Below are 18229 nucleotides of genomic sequence, written 5' to 3'. Positions count from 1 at the left end.
ACCATATTATAATGGATTAGTATTAGTGAGGACCAATTATATGACAACAGGTTGAAAATGGGTGAAGTGGTCCTTTAACCCATTCAAACCCGGGGAAAGCCTCCGTGTCATTTTAGATTTTTTGCGTTGGCTATTCATATATATATAAAACAGCAGATGGTCAAGCTCACAGCGCGCCACGAGCTGGTACATCTGCTATTTTTGAAGATAAATGTTGAGAACTACTGATTTAGAAGGCATTTGTAGAATCGGCCTCAGGTCTTAAAGGGTTAAGAGTAGAGAGATAAGAATAAGAATAAGATGATAGAATAACATATCAAATACATAACCATAGAGTCTGAACCTAGACATCTGCACTTTGGTCTGACTGAGTTGTAATAATGAATCAATAAATATAAGTTTGATGTATCAATTATTTTCCTTTCGTTTCCTGGAGAAAAAAAAATGATGGAGCTTGCGCAAAAACAAATTTCACCCACTGATTTACACCTGTAAAGCTGTGATGTGACAAATTAATCTGATTTTGATTCCATCACCAGTGAATATACAGTGAATATACTCCGTTACAAGTAATAATACGGAATTCAATATTTACAATATTGAATTGAATTATTCAATATTGTAAAAGTACTAAAAGTATTGGTATCAAAATGTACTTAAAGTAACCAAAGTAGAAAGTATGCATTACGCAGAATGTCCCATTTCACAAGTTTCCAAATGTATAAAATGTGTAAAAAAAAATCATTCGAAAATAGCAGATCTACAAGCTCACAATGTGAGCTTGTAGATCTGCTATTTTCAAATGGCTGAAATGTATATAGGGCTTAAGTGGTTGGTGGTCTGAGATGTAGTGGAGGAGATGTAAAAGTACTGAAAATTGGAAATACTCTAGTAAAGTAAAAAAAATACCTCAAAACTGTACTTTTACTCAAGTGCAGTACTTGAGTAAATGTACTTAGTTAATTTACACCACTGTGAATATATGTATGAATATATCACCTATATGAATGGATATGTACATACTGTGAACAGTGGATATGATGCTAATATACAGTATGTACAGTGTCAGCCGACCTTCAATCATCATGGGTATCTGGCTAATATAATTTATGGACAGTCTCTCAACAATGAACCGCTGTGCAACAGCCACCATGATCTCAACACACACTTAATCTGAATAAGTGAAGCTTTGGTGACTGGGCTGTGATGATTCACACAGCGGGAGAGAGAGAGCGTGAGGATTCAAAGACAATCGTGCATTCCCTGAGAGAGCCAGCCAAACGAAACAATTACGCAACCCAAGATTAAAGGCAGGAATTTGTTTTCAATTAGTCGTGGTGTGTATTCAACACTCAAAATATGCCCCTCAAAATGTCCCCAGAGGTTTCAAAGAGCTTCTATTAAAGGGGAAACAGAAAGGTGGTTGATTGTTGACTTGGGAGGCTTCCCCCCCCCATCCCCCTCCCCCTTTTCTTTCAACTCAACAGTAAATAGCTCCGAAAGCAATGAAACGCTGTCTCTCAATAAGAGAACTGTTGAAGTCACTGAGAGTGAATCCAGAGTTACCACACGTTTATGGACATGGGGAAATGGAGAGAAATGAAAGTTAATTCCATAACTTCTGCACATTCGAACTAACAGCAAAGATGGTGCAGCATTTAGTGTCACACTTCCGTAGTTAGAATCCAGCAGAGTGAAAATGACATTGATGGACCAGACAACGTGGATGTGAACACATTTTCTTTTACAATTGAATACAAAAGGGGGCCCAAGAATAACGACAACAAAACTAAATCAGTATCCTCAGTGTTTTGTAAACACATTCATACACAGACAGCTTGCTCACCCTCTCCCACCCACCCCACCAACCACCACCAGCTGTTAAAACAACAGAATAAAAAGAAGGGTACTGTACAAATACATCAGTGTAGTCAATTTAGAAGCATGAACAAGTTGTATAAGTAAAAAGTAAAAGTAAAAATGTAAAGTAGCAGGAAAATGGTAATAATCAAGTTCAGTACCTCACAATTGTACTCAAGTACAGTACTTGAGTAAATGCCCTTAGTTACTTTCCACCACCATACAACAGGATGAATCAGTTCAGCCCTGAAGCCCTATAATACTTCCTCATATGATGAACTGCAAGAATAGCTGATTTATACGTGTTGAGATCGGCTATTTATATATATACCATGTTTGAAAACTTGAATTCATTTGTAAAATTCCCTATAATGGCAAGCCCAAAACAGGTATGCCATGTTGAAAGTGATTCATTTTAGACATTTAGTACGTTGCGTGTGTGTGCGCGTGTGTGTGTGTGTGTGTGTGTGTGTGTGTGTGTGTGTGTGTGTGTGTGTGTGTGTGTGTGTGTGTGTGTGTGTGTGTGTGTGTTCAGGGCGTTGGGGTTCACCTGCAGACCCTGCTGTGCGCCTCTCTACAGGCTGTGGGGGTTATGGGTCAATGCTACACACAAATACAAGGCTCCCACAGAGTCTGTGACTTATGGATTCATATAGTGGTACACATCGGTACTATATTATGAGAATGAGGGCCTTATGGATTCATATAGTGGTACACATCGGTACTATATTATGAGAATGAGGGCCTTATGGATTCATATAGTGGTATACATCGGTACTATATTTTGAGATATTCATATACTGGTATACATCGGTACTATGAGAATGAGGGCCTAACATTCTATGTAACACCAACTACTACACCACGTTAAGTCCTCTATGCATGTGGATCGTGCGCACCCACATGCACACGCACCGCGCACACACACACATACACACACACACGCACACGCTTCATGACGGCATGATTAAATGCCACCCCTTCCAAAGCATAGACAACAGCTAAATTAATTCTATTCAAATTCACAAATAGCCTATTCAGATAGAACATTTAAGTTCATGATGTGTTTTGTTACATGAATGCCCTTTCCCAGCCAGCACTGTCCACCACTGTGTTTTTTAAGATATTTCAAATATCATATTATGATATTGACCAATGCTCCTCTTTCTCTCTATTAACAACCAAACCAAAGGCATGCCAGTGCATATATCGCTGAAAGCTTGAAATTAAATGGTTTCTTGATGCAAACTGTTGGCTCACACAATTTTCAAATGCTTCCACCTGGAAGTCTGTACGTCGGAAGTGCTGACAAAGAAAACAAAGCAGTGAGCTTAATTCTCTTCCTTTTTTGTATTTGCATAATGCTAATTTGCAATAAGCCCCACTGTAAATCAAATCAATGGACTCCAGCGGCTTCCTTGAAAATCAAACAACGGTATGCTTTGGAATAATGGTTCGGCCGGCGGTATTCAGTAATGTCAGGTAATCGCCGCCAACGGGCTAAATGTACCAGACCCGTTGGTATAGTCCTTTAGCTTTTCAAGAATTGCAGTGCAAACATGACTTCCCCTCATTGTCCAACATGTGGCTACAATCAAATCACCTCACGAGATACCTCGCCTTCATCTTTTATAGAAACGGTCTATTGTCTCACCATACCTTGTCCTGCTGCAAGTAACGCTGTCAATAACCCTTTAAACACTTAACCCTTTGGGGCCGGGAAGGGAACGCATGTGTGTCATTTTAAGATTTCTTTGGCTATTCAAAAATAGCAGATGTACAAGCTCGTAGCGCGGCACCGAGTGCCGCGCTACGAGCTTGCAGATCTGCAATTTTTTTTTTAAATCGTGAAAATGTGTGCAAAACTTTTACATACATTTTTAACTTTAACTTTGCTTCTGGTGGTCCCTGGAACAAAATATTATTATTATATATTAGACATACATATTATTTTGGGGGTCCTTGACAAGAAAAAAGTTAGAAAACCATTGATAATATAGCAACATAAGAAAAAAAGAAAAAAAAGAAGAATTTTTTTTTTTAAGATTTACAAGACATTTGTAAAATCCCCCGAAGCAAAGATTTGAGTTAAAAACTTTCGCTTTAAAAAAGCATATATATATTCAAACTAAAGATTTGCACACATTTTCACGATTTTTCAAAGATGCGTTCCCGGTCTCAAAGGGTTAAACCCCAACATCCGTATTGTGGGAAAAGCTTTCGCAGAAAATAGCAGATCGACAAGCTCACGATCTTCTATTGAGGGACTCCGGTCAGGGTGAACTGAGGGACTCAGTCAACCATATAGGGCTTAAGTGGTTCATGGTCTATAAAGCTTTAAATGGTTTAGGGGCCAAAATACATGTCTGATCCTGTACGATATCATGAACCATCCAGACCTCTAGTCTCAGGTCATCTGGGAAAGGATCTGCTTTCTCTCCCTACAACCAGAAATAAACGTAGGGAAGCAGCATTTAGCCTTTATGCACCACATATCTGGAACAAACTCCCAGAAAAACCGCAGGTCTGCTGACACTCTTATTTCTTTTAAAACGCAACTAAAGGCCTTTCTGTTTGTCGCTGCGTTTGATTGAGTTATTTCATATTTTTCTCCTCTGCACTGTAACTGTATTTATAAAATGTTACTTCTTCTGTTTTATGCATCCTAATGCCATTTTATTATTTTATTATTGCGTTTCCTTTGTTTGGTATTCCGTGTAAAGCACATTCCAATTGCCTTGTTGTTGAAATGTGCTACACAAATAAAATTGCCTTGCCTTGCCTTTAATGGAGTACACTGGCGGTCACTTTCAGAGCCATAAAGGAGGTTATAATAGTGCCCAGAAACAGTATTTGATACTGTTATTAGACATTATTACCCTGTCCTGCTTTAAGCCAGTGATTCTCACTCTTTTTTAATTTCAAAGGACCCCCAGTCTGATATGCGTTAGACCACCCCAATCCACACTTCACCATCCTCAGTGTTCATTTAACCCTTTAAGACCGGGAACGCATCTGTGTCATTTTTAGATTTCTTTGGGATATTCAAAACTATCAGATATACAAGCTCATAGCACGGCACCGCTATGCCACGCTTGTAGATCTGAATATTTTTTTGGGGGAAAAAAATCATGAAAATGTGTGCAAATCTTTGAATATAAAATATACATTTTTAACTCAAATCTTTGCTTCTGGGGGTCCGTGGAACAACATATTTTCAGATGGGGGTCCACGGCCAAATACATATAATTTTGGGGGTCCTTGACATCCAAAAAAATTAGAATCACTGATATATATATAGCAACATACGCTAAAAAGAAACTAAAACAAAAAGAATGTTAGGATTTAGAAGACATTTGTAGAATCCCCCAGAAGCAAAGATTTTAGTTAAAAAATAAAAATAAAAATAAAGATTCTCCGGGAATAGGGATGATGGGGTTCAAGTGGTTAAGGTATTGTGCTGCTTTGCTGCCTCCGACGACTGAAGGTCCTTCTATCCATCTATTTAACTCTGAGAGTGTACTAAATGAAACCAAAATGGACCCATAATGGTCCATTTGGTTCCATTTTTTACACTCTTGGATTTACAGACCCGTAGGGGTCCCATTTGGACCCCAGGTGGTCCCTGGAACCCACGCTGAGAACCAGTGCTTTAAGTAACACCATCAATTAACCCTTTAAGCACTTTCAACCTGGCGTCCCTATTTTAGGCACGTCACGTCGTTATGGGCACACCATTTAAAGAAACAATTACAAAAAAATAGCAGATCTACAAGCTCGCGGCGCTACATCACGTTGTGAGCTAGTAGATGGGCAATTTTCTCTGCTATTTCGTCGTACAACAAAGCATATGGAGTTTAAGTGGTTAATGTGGTAAAATGGAGACCTCCTTGGGGGATTGCTGGCATGTTAGTCACTTTCAGAGACATAAAAGAGCTCATGATACTGCCCAGAGACACACGGATGTCCAGTCTGACCCTATGGGCCAAGCATGCTCTGTTAACCCTTTAAGACCGGGAACGCAACGGCGTCTAATTTTTTTTTTGATTTCTTTGGGCTATTCAAAAATAGCAGATCTACAAGCTCGTAGCGCTGCACTCTGTGCCGCGCTACGAGCTTGTAGATCTGCTATTTTTTGGAAAAGAATCGTGAAAATGTGTGCAAATCTTTAAAAAAAAAAAAAATATATATATATATATATATATATATATATATATATATATATATATATATATATATATATATATACACATTTTTAACTCAAATATTTGAATCTGGGGGGTCCCTGGAACAAAATGTTTTGAGATGGGGGTCCGCAGCCAAATACATGGCATTTTGGGGGTCCTTGACATGAAAAAAGTTTGAGAACCACTGATATTATAGCAACATAGTAAAAAAAAAAAAAACTGTTAGTATTTAGAAGACATTTGTAAAACGCCCAGAAGCAAAGATTTGAGTTAAAAACGTAAAAATATATATATATTCAAAATATTTGCAAAAATGTTCACGATTTTTCAAAAATAGCAGATCTACAAGCTCATAGCGAGTGCCGCGCTATGAGCTTGTAGATCTGCTATTTTTGAATAGCCCAAAGAAGTCTCAAAATGACACGGTATGCATTCCCGGTCTTAACGCGTTAACAGCTGCTCCTTTGTGGCGTGCAGAAATGTTTGATAGTTCTTGCCCTGCAGCGTTTATGCAAAAAGCCATGAGTATAAAGATTGCATGCAGGTGCGCCGCTCAAAAATGGTGACCGACGCTTTCAGTCTACCAATGTCTGGCCGCCCCCTCCGTGCACGTTTTGACCGCTATGCAGCGCCAAAGATAGTGAGAGCTTGGTTGGAGGGCAACAACACGCACCACTGGATCAACTGTCGTGACCAAAAAAAAACGGGATGCCCTTGTTGGCATGCTGTCAAACGCAGGAGGGAGTTTCTGTATATAATAAAGCATCGGAGACGCAAGCATGTGGAGCCTGGTACGCAACAGCTATATAGCCTAACATGTAAGCCTTTGCTCCGTGTCTGCAGCGTATACGGATGTCTAATGCATAGCGAGGTGCACTGCAGTTTGTATGATATGTTGAACCATCGTTCATGGAAATAATATACACAATCACCTCCAATAAATAACTGACTGAAGCACCTCTGTTTAAATTACGACACTCTTACCCCTCATTCGCCGATGATCAAAAGTCATTGTTGTTGAACTCGTTGGCCCTTGAGAAGTGAATCAGAAAACCTCTCTTTCCCGTACGGTGCCCCCCCCCCCTCTCGTTCTCAGCGGACTGTCATCACCCCCTCGCTCTGCACACCTTGTAAGGCCCGATTACTTTCACAACGCAAGCCTCAACTGCTTAAACCCTACAGTAATATATGCTCTGTTGACCGAAGGCCCCCCAGGGGTCCATACTTGGCCCCCTTCCTTTGTTGCCTACATATACACCAGATCTCTTCTCCAAAAGTGTAGATCTGATATTTTTTGACCAAATGTACGCCTATTATGACATGCTCAGAAAAGGGACGCTAGGGTTCATATGGTTAACCCCATTAAGACCCGGGACGCATCTGTGTCACTTTTTGATTTGAGCTAAAAAAAGCATTATTTTACACTTTGGCTATTCAAAAATAGCAGATCTACAAGCGTGTAGATCTGCTATTTTTGAAAAATCGTGAAAATGTGTGCAAATCTTTGAATATATATTGTTTTAAAGGAAACATTTTTAACTCAAATCTTTGCTTCTGGGGGGTCCCTGGAACAAAATATTTTGAGATGAAAAAGTTTGAAAACCACTGATATAGAAACATACGTTTTTTTCAGAAAACCGTTAGGATTTAGAAGACATTTTGCAGAATCGAAACCTCAGGCCTCAATGGGTTAATAGATTAGCTAATGCATAAGCAGCTTGGTAACTAATACCTCGAAGGGCGAGTCGGTAAGAATCAGAGGAGTGGGCTGAGGTTGATGTTGAACGTCGGTAGAACTTGGTTTGTATACAGTAGCTACTGAGGGAGAATTGAACTATATTATATTATTATGGTTGTTTGTATCTAACCTTCACTTAGAGTACCTTATGTTGTTTATCGTTGTGCCTTGTGATACGTGATATCATATATTTTGAGGCTTGTCCTGTTTAGACCTTAACGCTATTGTTTTGGTACAGCCTGTCTTGTTATGGTTCAGCTAATCTCTCAAGAACAGATTCTGCACTGCGTTGGAATCTGTCGGGGAGGTTCGTCATAACGAGTGCGCATTCAGATCAGGAAGTAGGCCGCGCTTTACCCAATCACATGTAGTGGGCGGGATTCACATTTCCGTCGATCTTTCCCCCTCGAAACAAACCGAAACTAATTTAACAATAGCGTCCGCGGAGCAGACAAAACCACGGAAATATATTCACATTTTAACTTACTCTTTCATCATAGAAACAAGTGGGCTTATAACCAAAACCATCCATGTTCTCTGGGAGAAGTGGTGTTAGTGTTCCGTGTAGAAATATTGTTAGTGGGAATGAAAACATAGTCGCACCAACCGGAAGTGATGCGCTGAAGGCGCATCACAAACACCGGTTTCCTTGTGCTCTGGTGTTACGTTATCGTCCGCCCAGAGCCAACAGACATAGAACAAACAGCAGAGGGCGCTGTTTTTCATTTTCAGTTGGCGATGGGTTCCCAGATTGTGGTTCAGCTGGTCCTTGTAGCACTAGCAGCTAGAGTATAACTATGGTCTGATCCCTGTCTTTGTTGGCAGAAGTTCCGTACCACCAACCTGAGTGTTGTTGTACTTCTCCCCATGAGATCATGTATATTGAAGCATAACCATCACCAACTTGAATATTGTCTCAGAATCCTATTGCCTCGTCAATTACTGATTGATCAAGAAGGCAATACCTGGCCGTGTCAATAATAATAGTCGTCAATTGCTCCTTTGCTCTGTGAGTGGTGATCAAGGGATTGTGTTTTTTTTTTCCCATGGTGAAACATGGATTGAAATCGCACTTGTTAGTGGATTGTGCTAAAATGTAAAACAAATTAGTGCTGTAACTTAGTTTTGGGAAAATGACCAATCAGATTCTGTGACATTAGAGGGTGCTCAAGATTCATATCACATGATTAGATCATTTTGTAACTTTCCCAGAACCAAGTATCAGGGTGGCTCATTTTTACATGGCAAATCAGCAGAATCCGCTTTGTTAGTGTTTGATTGTGTGCTAAAAGCGTGAAACAAGAGACCTGTTTCGCCACACAATGAGAGTAGCCTAAATGGAGAGGCACAACAAACACAATCCCTAGTTCCTCGCTCACGGAGCACAGGGGAAATATTTGGACTTAGTATACCATGGCCAGGTATCAATGCATTACCCAAGGTTCTACCAAAGAACTGCAACATCACTTTAAATGAGTCAGTAATATCCTCATGTGGCAGTTATCTGTACCTATACTGAGGGGTGGAAGGCACTGTTGCCAGATTCTGTGAGAGAAACAAGCAACCAGGTCTAGGAAAACCAGCCCAAAAGAAGTGACTATGGGCCACATGAGCACTTTAACATATACATCAGCTATTTGAAAACGCGTCGCGACGCGTTGTGAGCTTGTAGATCTGCTGTTTTCAAATAAAATCTTGCGGGGAAATTATAATAAGCAGATCTGGCAACCCTGGGTGGAAGAGGGAGAGCTGAAGGCAGTGGGGAAGTACAGAGGCCAGGGACGATCAGAGCCCCCCTCTCACGGTGGTCCTCTGCCATGTTCTACTGAGGCCAGCCTGCCTTTACAAGGCCACAGCCATGGATGTCCTGCTAGCTTTATGGCAGTCTAGAGTACATGAGAACCCCGTTAGGGGCAATGTGATCCCTTCTACATGCCTGTAGACTCCTGTCCTCGTGCTGTCTCAACAGTCCACCAAGATGCCCTCTCCCAGCAAGTAGAACAACACGCACGCACACACACACGCGCATGACCAATGCATGCGCACACAAACAAACACACCCTCTGAGCCACCCAACTGACCGCCTGACGAGGCAAAAAAACATAATTATACCTTTGCACTTTTTAAAGGTCCCTCGCTGAGTTTCTGCAGGGAAACGGGGCTTTTCTAGCTCTCTGAGCCCCGGGTTTCATGGCGATCTGCTCGCTCAGTTGTAAATTGTGGCTCCAAAAGAATGTTTCGTCTTTGAAGACCACGCAGTGTTTTCTCAAGATTTGCCTCACGACTCCAGAGGTGACGGGGCTGGCTGTACGAGCGTGACCGAGGACGAGGATCCATCATCGCTATCTAGTAGCGGGGACTTGGGAGTGTGTCATCGTGTATGATTTGAAGGGTGCCGGGAGAGGATTAGACGACTCATCGCTCAGCGCGGTTCGACAAACACCCTTGGTCGCCGCAGATGGTGGGTGCGACATGAAGGCATTTTTTTAAATTTTATAAATCAGCGGAGCCGTACTTCATAGAAGACAACACATCTGAATACGACTCCCTCGTTGAGTGTCAGCGAGCAGCGTGTCTTTTGTTCTTCTTTCACAATGAGTTACACCATGAATAACTAAAGCATGCCATTTATACTACGTTGCCGTATAATTACAACAACACTAAAAGAGTCTAAAAAGCCCTGCTGGCAGCAATTTTGGAAGGGCGGTGCTACAGGAAAGGCCACGGGGTCATCAAAATCAGTAGGCTTCATCCTGGAATCTGGCTATTAGACAATGAGATATGTTTTGTAAAAAGATGACATTTTGGCCTGAGGGTGGTACTAGAGGAAATATCATGGGGTCACTTAAATAGCTATGGTTCAATTTCCAGGGAGCATGAATGCGTGTCATAAGCAAGTTTCATGGCAATCCGTCCATTGTATTTTCAGAAAACTTTGTTTGGAACTGAAATGTTTGGCCTAATGGTGGCGCTAGAGCAGTGGTTCTCAACCTTTTCTTAAAATCGCAGTGTTTTGCCAATTATTTGGGGGCCCACTTGAGATACCCACGCGTGGCCCACCAGCGGTCCCCGGGCCCACAGGTTGAGAATCACTGCGCCAGAGGAAAGACTGTTAGGTCACCAAAAATCAGTAGGGTTCATCCTCCGAGGTGGACGGATGGATGGACCGACAGACAAAGCCATCCTTTGAGCCCTGCTGCTTGCGGGGCTATGAAGTAGAGTTGTTCCGATACAGATACCAGTATCGGAAAAGCTGCCGATGCTGCCTAAAATGCTGGTATCAGTATTGGCGAGTATGCCAGTCTATGCCGATCCAATACCACATAATTTATCACATGATGATATGTCATTTACAATAATCAATTATTTTGTATTTTGAATGCTTCAGTTGATGTTGCATAATTCTGACCAAATTTGACTGGGAGACAGTCATCTAGCATTTTTGTCATATGAAAGCAGGGAATCATAGCAAAATAATGATATATTGGTTAATAAGATTGAGTGAATAGTTTTGAAACTACAGCTTATAGAACTGAAGTCAAGTTAAAACTCTTAAGTAGAGAAAACACCACTTGAATTAGAGGTTGCTAGCCATAACCTTATATCTTAGCTACATGTTTATGCATTTATTTCATATGTACATGTCGATTTAAGCTCTGACATTTATGTCAGACATACTCTAGTATGTGAAGAGTCTAACTAGGCTATTAACTCATTTTTGGAAAAACGTTTTTTTTGCATGTTTGTTTGTTTTTTTGCTTCCCTGAAGAATGGGCACCAGCGAGATGACTGTCCCCCAGACAAAAACAGTCACACTGTATGTTTAATATATATTTTTAAATTTGTATTTATTCCTAGGTTAGTGGTTCTCAAACCCTTTAATTTCAAGGACCCCCATAACTCTGTAGGTTTTCTTCCAGTCTGTAACTCTGAGAGTGTAGCCTACAAATGTACACTCTCAGAGTTACAGACCTGTGAGGGTCCATTTGGAACCCGCTCAAGGAACCCTTAGGGTCCCTGGACCCCACTTTGAGAACCACTATCCTGGACACATTTTTTACTTAAACACTGGTATCGGATCGGTACTCTGTATCGGTACATCTCTACTATAAAGTACAAAATGATTCAACCATGACATCCGTTACTGAGTTTCGGTGATAGCATTGAGCTCGTGTGTCGTCACACAGACTCACCAGTGGTGACAAAGGCCTCCATGTTGTCCTTGAAGGGCTGGAGGTGTTCCTCTGAGGAGCTGGCACACACCTTCTTCACGTCCTTCTCACAGGCTGGTAGAGGAGAGAACACAGGAGAAAGAACTGTTCAATATCAGGTTGGTAGAGGGGAGAACACAGGAGAAAGAACTGTTCAATATCAGGTTGGTAGAGGAGAACACAGGAGAAAGAACTGTTCAATATCAGGTTGGTAGAGGAGAACACAGGAGAAAGAACTGTTCAATATCAGGTTGGTAGAGGAGAACACAGGAGAAAGAACTGTTCAATATCAGGTTGGTAGAGGAGAACACAGGAGAAAGAACTGTTCAATATCAGGTTGGTAGAGGGGAGAACACAGGAGAATTAAGCAATATTACACGAGAGGGTGTGCTTTACCGTCATTATTGGCACGCCTGTGATGCGGTCAGGAACGAGGCGAAGCAGAGCTCCGCGAGCATCACAGAAGTGCCAATAATGTAAGGTAAAGCACACCCTCGAGTGTAATATTGCGATTATACAACAGTTACCAACAAAACACATCCAAATGTATTCATATTGTGGAGTAATTCATAATAAAAATGTTTCGCTATTATCCGTTTCCCTGTAAAGAGAAGTGTTTTTCACTAAGACATTAAATAGTCCCTGTAGCAGCGCAATGAGTCTGAGGCACCGTCTCATCAACACAGCTGAGCTATCAATGCTTGCGCAGTGGAATGAATTCCAGTAGGCTATATGCTCCGTCGTACGACCGTGTCACATGGCCAAAATAACTGATCTACAAGCTGACAACGCGTCGCGATGGCGACGCGTTGTGAACTTGTAGATCGGCTATTTTCGCCGTGCGATACCTGGCGACGTGTTGTGAACTTGTAGATCGGCTATTTTCGCCGTGCTGTTTGTTTTCCTACCGTGGGACAGCGTGACGTCACAGCACAGCTGTGCCATATATGGTCTAATCAGGTGCGGACTGCAGTGCGGAGTGATTTATTAATGTGATTAGGCCCGTGCTATGATGCTGGTTTGAAGCACGGCTAGATAGCTATTTCAACCAATCAGATTGCTTGGTCGGAACTACCTGTTGTATAATGTTCAATATCAAACAACTTGGTGGAGATGAGTTACTGATATTACCTGATGAAACACAAGACAGATTTAACCCATTGAGACCTGAGGCTGATTCTACAAACAGTTTTCGGAAAAAGGTATGTGGCTATATCAGTGGTGCTCAAACGTTTATGTCAAGGACCCTCAAAATTATATGTATTTGACCTCCGAACCCCCCCCCCGTTTGCTTTAAAAGATGTATATATTCAGGTTTGCAAAAACTTTCACGATTATAGCAGATCTACAAGCTCATAGCGCAGCACGAAGTGACGCGCAATAAGCTTGTATATCTGCTATTTTTGAATAGCCAAAGTATAAAACAAAGGTTAAAGTTGTTAAAATCTAAAATGACACCATCGCTTTCCTGGTTTTAATGGGTTAAGAGTGAGCGGAGAAAAAAAAGAAGAGGAAAAAAAATACAAAAGTTAAACAAAGTGTGTGCTGTGTGACCTAGGATTTAGGTCACTTTTATCGACAGATCCTCGTACTGGAGTCAGGTATATAAAACGATGTAACAAGTGCAACTCAAAAAATGGCAATTACTTAGAGACACATGATACTGGGTATCACGTTACCAACACCTGACGAAGAGGCCTGTGAATCACAGTACAGTAAAAAACGCTGGCTATTAAACCAAGCTGGCAATCAAAACAAGAGAGGGGTTCATTACTGTGAGGTTCTGTGGTAGACTGTAATGAGGAAAAATTCCATAATCTACTATATAAAGTTCAAGTTGTGCCAGGCGGGCGGGCGGCCTGATTATGGACAAATATGGACAAGCTGCGGGCGGACGGATCATGTGCACAAATCGGCATTGTTAGACAACGATTTGAGCTGTGTGTGACGTCAGACCAGAGCTCGATGTCACATGCCCATTTATGGAGATCCCCAACCTCAGCAAAACTCTGTGTTGTCTTCCTGGTGTCCAAGACATTAAAATACATTAACAAAAATATATTAACTAGACCAGGAGACCTGGTTCTGCCAGACCCAGACTTCACATGACGTGTCAGCCTGTGTCTATGCCCATGTATGGACGAAAAGGGGGACAGACTTTTATGGCTGGGGCCTAAGGACAAAGTGACCAAAACCAGTTTTTTGCCCATGTATGGAGAAAACAGGTACAAAACATGCCCATGTATGGACGAAAGGGGGACAGACTTTTATGGCTGGGGCCTAAGGACAAAGTGACCATTCCCATGTATGGAGAAAACAGGTACAAAGCCTCATGTAAGCCAGATCCCCTGGGTCCGGCAAAAAACACAGCTTATTACTCGGCTTGCTTGAATGCTTGATTCTGATTGGTTAATCACTCTATTCAGCTGCGTGTCATTTCTTGACAATGGCCGATGAGCTCTATAACAGACCGCTGTCTAATCAAAGGCTCAGAGCACCTGGCTCATATCAGCCTGTGCTGCTTGATTTTACGCTGTATCCAACATGACAGCCATGTAAACAAACGCACAATGTCAACTAAATGTTGCTCTCAAGAATGTTTTTGAAAACATTTGAAGCGAGAAATAGACGATGTAGTAACCGAAAATGTATTCTATTTTATCAACACTTCCTTGTTGTCCAAGGCGACCGCGTCCGGGCCAGCGCAACACTTATGGAATACTTTCATTGCCGTAAGCAAGGAAATACTTTGTTTTGTTGTTATTATTTATGAAGTAGTCGTGTAATAATTCAGGATGATTAGGCACCTCCGCTACGTGTCGGTGCCTAATCATCCTGTCGGGATTTATTTATCATTAATGACCGGCGACTCGTCAATTATGCCTTGCGTATTACAAATAAATAGTAAAAACAGTAACAAAAAAAAACTCACATAATTGGGAGAGAGGGAGAGAGGAGGTGGGAGAGACATAGGGAGGGAAAGAGGGAGAGAGACTATTTTACCCACACAATAACTCAGCCAATGTTAACCCCGTAAATTATATGCATTCCGTTTTTTTTTACGAATAAGTAAATGCATGAATGATTATATAATATGCTTCTGTTCTGAGTGAATAGATACTAGGATGTGGTCTTCATGATTTAACCCTCTGGGCTGAGTGCTGGGCACAAAGAGTAAAAATGTAAATGCAACCACTTTCCTAATCTGGCCTAATAGCAAACATTCAGCAAAAATAGCAGATCTGCAAGGTCCACAAGATTGTAGATTGGTTGTTTACGGTGAAGAGATTTGGTGTAGAGGGAAAATATTAGGGGTGCAAGTAAGAGCCCTGGGGGACCCCGGTCAACTACGTATATAGGTTTTAAGTGGTCAATCTACAGGTGCAAAACAACTCCTTCAGTAAACCTAATTATTGGTAACTAGACAGTGTGTGCGCGCGTAATGCAATTATATCAGGCTTATTGGTCAGTGTGTGTGTGTGTGTGTGTGTGTGTGTGTGTGTGTGTGTGTGTGTGTGTGTGTGTGTGTGTGTGTGTGTGTGTGTGTGAGTGCGTGCAGCTGATCTATTTGCTGTTTGTGGATGGGCCTTTGTTGTGATGCCAAACGCACCTCAGAGGAAACCGCCATCTCCAGCCAAACCTTTTCATTTCCTCCCAAACAATTAGCCTGCGATGGAATACGCAGAGAGACGCCTGCTCAAATCACTTTGGCACATTCCCCCCAACCTGCAAGTCATTAATGGTACGCAGTAAATACTTTAACGTGCTTATGACTGCATTGCTTAAGTGGCGTAGTGGTTCTGCAACATAACAAGAACATTACTGGGTCTTGCCACGGTCTCGGTTCACTGCGTTGCTGCCGTTAGATCTGTGTCGGTTTTCTCACATCTTCACAGGGAAGGCGAGTTACACCTGCAGCTCGGGCACGTTCGGTCGCAGAGCGCACATTTCTTCAATTTTTCGCGGGATGGATTGTGAAAACCTGGCTATATGTAGCAAAACGTACAGCATCTCTCATCCCCAGTTTAAAAGAGCCCCAGGGTTTTTAAGCAAGAACTAGAGCAATCTGTCATATCGAAAAAACCAACCAACCAAACAAACAAAAACAAAACAGGTACACAGCCGCAAGAAACACGACAAACAAAATATCCTGTTTAGAAAAACCATGTTTCCCCCAACCAGAAATCCCCCTACTCAAGAGAGCCCATTAAAACAGTGTTCAAAACAGCAAAGTCTACAATTTAGAGGCGGCTCTCCTCCAAAATGTGGTCCAGACAGTGAAGACCGCAAGGAGGAAGCCCACAACACAAACACCAGCAGCTGCAGGGAATCAAAACTAAAAGGGATTTTGCTTTTGGGACAATTGTCTTCCCAATCCAATGATAATATATATATATACACTGTATGTGCTGTACATTGGTAGAGGAGGAGACTGACTGCTGTCATGTTAGCAGACCTGAAGGAAGACTTTGCAATGTCAAGTTTACTGTACTCGCATGTAGAGTTCAGGCCGCTACCAGTGTTGCCAGATTCTGTGAGAGAAACAAGCAACCAGGTCTAGGAAAACCAGCCCAAAATAAGCGACTATGGGCCACATGAGCACTTTTAACATATACATCAGCTATTTGAAAATAGCCGATCTACAAGCTCACAACGCGTCGCGATGCGACGCGTTGTGAGCTTGTAGTTCGGCTATTTTCAAATAAAATCTTGCGGGGGAATTTTAATAAGCAGATCTGGCAACCCGTCTGTCTGTGTCCATTTTGTGCCCATATATGGAGATCCCTGAAGTCATTAGTATATGCCCATGCTCTGTATATTGGCATGCATGCCCATATATGGGCATATTGGTTGGATCGGTGGTTCTGGACGACCACATATCCGAGCGACGAGTTTGAAGTCGGTCGGTTCCATATATGCATATGACCATATATGGGCATAGTGGCCGGATCTGTGGCTCTAGACACAGGATCTCCAAATATGTCTATATATGGGCGTATCGGGTTTGTTTACGGTTATGTCTGAGTCATAGTGGCATGCCTATATATGGGCGTATCGGGTTTGTTTATGGTTATGTCTGAGTCAGAGTGACGTGGCCGTGGTGCACCGGCCGGCCGGCCCTCCCAGTAGCCAATTTTATTAAGTTCAAGTTGTGGCGTGCGGACTGTGCCCAAACATGGACATGCCTGAGCCCGACATCAGTGCAAATCGCCGTCGTTAGGTATGTTTCTGCTGTGTGTGACACAAGTGACAAGTTGTCCGCACAAGAACCCCGGCAAAGCCAAGCAAGCTGATCACTAGCCGTTTTCTGCTTATAAACGCATTATATTTCTCATTTATATGGCCCCATATATGTACATTGTTCAGAACTACAGCCTGATCCCACAATCCACAGTTGTGCAGATGTCATTTTGATTTACTTATTTTATTTTCCTAAATTCATTATTTGCACAGGTTTTTATTTTTCATTTTTTCTTCTTGGCTTTTATTGTAGCTATTTTGACTTAGTCTTTTTTTTTTATTATTGTTGGGGAGGCTCTAAGTACAAGAATATCACAGTACTACAATGTTGCCATAGCTGTATTATAAGCGCAAGAGACAAAAAAAAAAAAAAAAAGCTTAAAAACGCTTAAGTTCTCTTTTGGCCACAAATAAAGACATGCTGTTTTTTAATGGATCAACGACTATTAAACAGCTTCAAAGGTTTCTCTCTGAGAACTGAACAACCTAGTCTTTCGTACCTGCAGCGGGAACGTTTTGAAGATAATGCTTGGACAATAGATAATACAACTGCTTTCATGGGCCTACGTGCAATAAACGTCCACCAGGTGTAATGCAGTATATTACCCATTTTATGGTAACTCAAAGGTTGACGTTTTGATCTGGTGTGTGTGTGTGTGTGTGTGTGTGTGTGTGTGTGTGTGTGTGTGTGTGTGTCTGTGTGTGTGTGTCTGTGTGCGCGGGGGATGAAAAGAGAATGTCCTGCCACGGATCTAAGATTTGTTATTTTTATGTGATTAATGTGGAAACAATTATTCAGGCTCATCTTTGAGGTGTTTTAACCGTCATTTATTGGACAGCAAGCAGTGGAAAGTGACAAGAGAGATGAGTACCATGTGAGCACATGGTATTTGCCATAGTGCACCAGCATGCACGGCACGAACACGCCTCTGACCTGCGATGATGTCATTAATAACTAGCATGGTGTTGCTTTGCTCCTGAAGACAAGCGAG

The 18229-nt window shown here is 41.8% G+C and overlaps 1 protein-coding gene and 1 long non-coding RNA gene across 3 annotated transcripts in view; both read right to left on the bottom strand.

Annotated features, from left to right (window-relative positions):
* LOC308075251 overlaps positions 1 to 18229 on the bottom strand; it is a 497190-nt gene that overhangs the window by 19528 nt on the left and 459433 nt on the right. The window lies entirely within an intron of this gene.
* Positions 1 to 18229, bottom strand: part of LOC308075243 (formin) — a 79896-nt gene that overhangs the window by 19528 nt on the left and 42139 nt on the right. For both annotated transcript variants that reach the window (XR_013932181.1, XM_080414961.1), the window contains exon 13: positions 11979 to 12071. Coding sequence is in view for 1 of the 2 variants with exons in the window: in XM_080414961.1 (XP_080271087.1) it covers positions 11979 to 12071 (93 nt within the window). In the remaining variant the exon portion in view is untranslated. The remainder of the gene's footprint in view (positions 1 to 11978; positions 12072 to 18229) is intronic.

Source organism: Gymnoscopelus braueri (assembly GCF_963280865.1).
Source record: "Gymnoscopelus braueri genome assembly, chromosome: 19".
Lineage (NCBI taxonomy): Eukaryota > Metazoa > Chordata > Actinopteri > Myctophiformes > Myctophidae > Gymnoscopelus > Gymnoscopelus braueri.
This window is presented reverse-complemented; position numbering and strand designations above follow the sequence as displayed.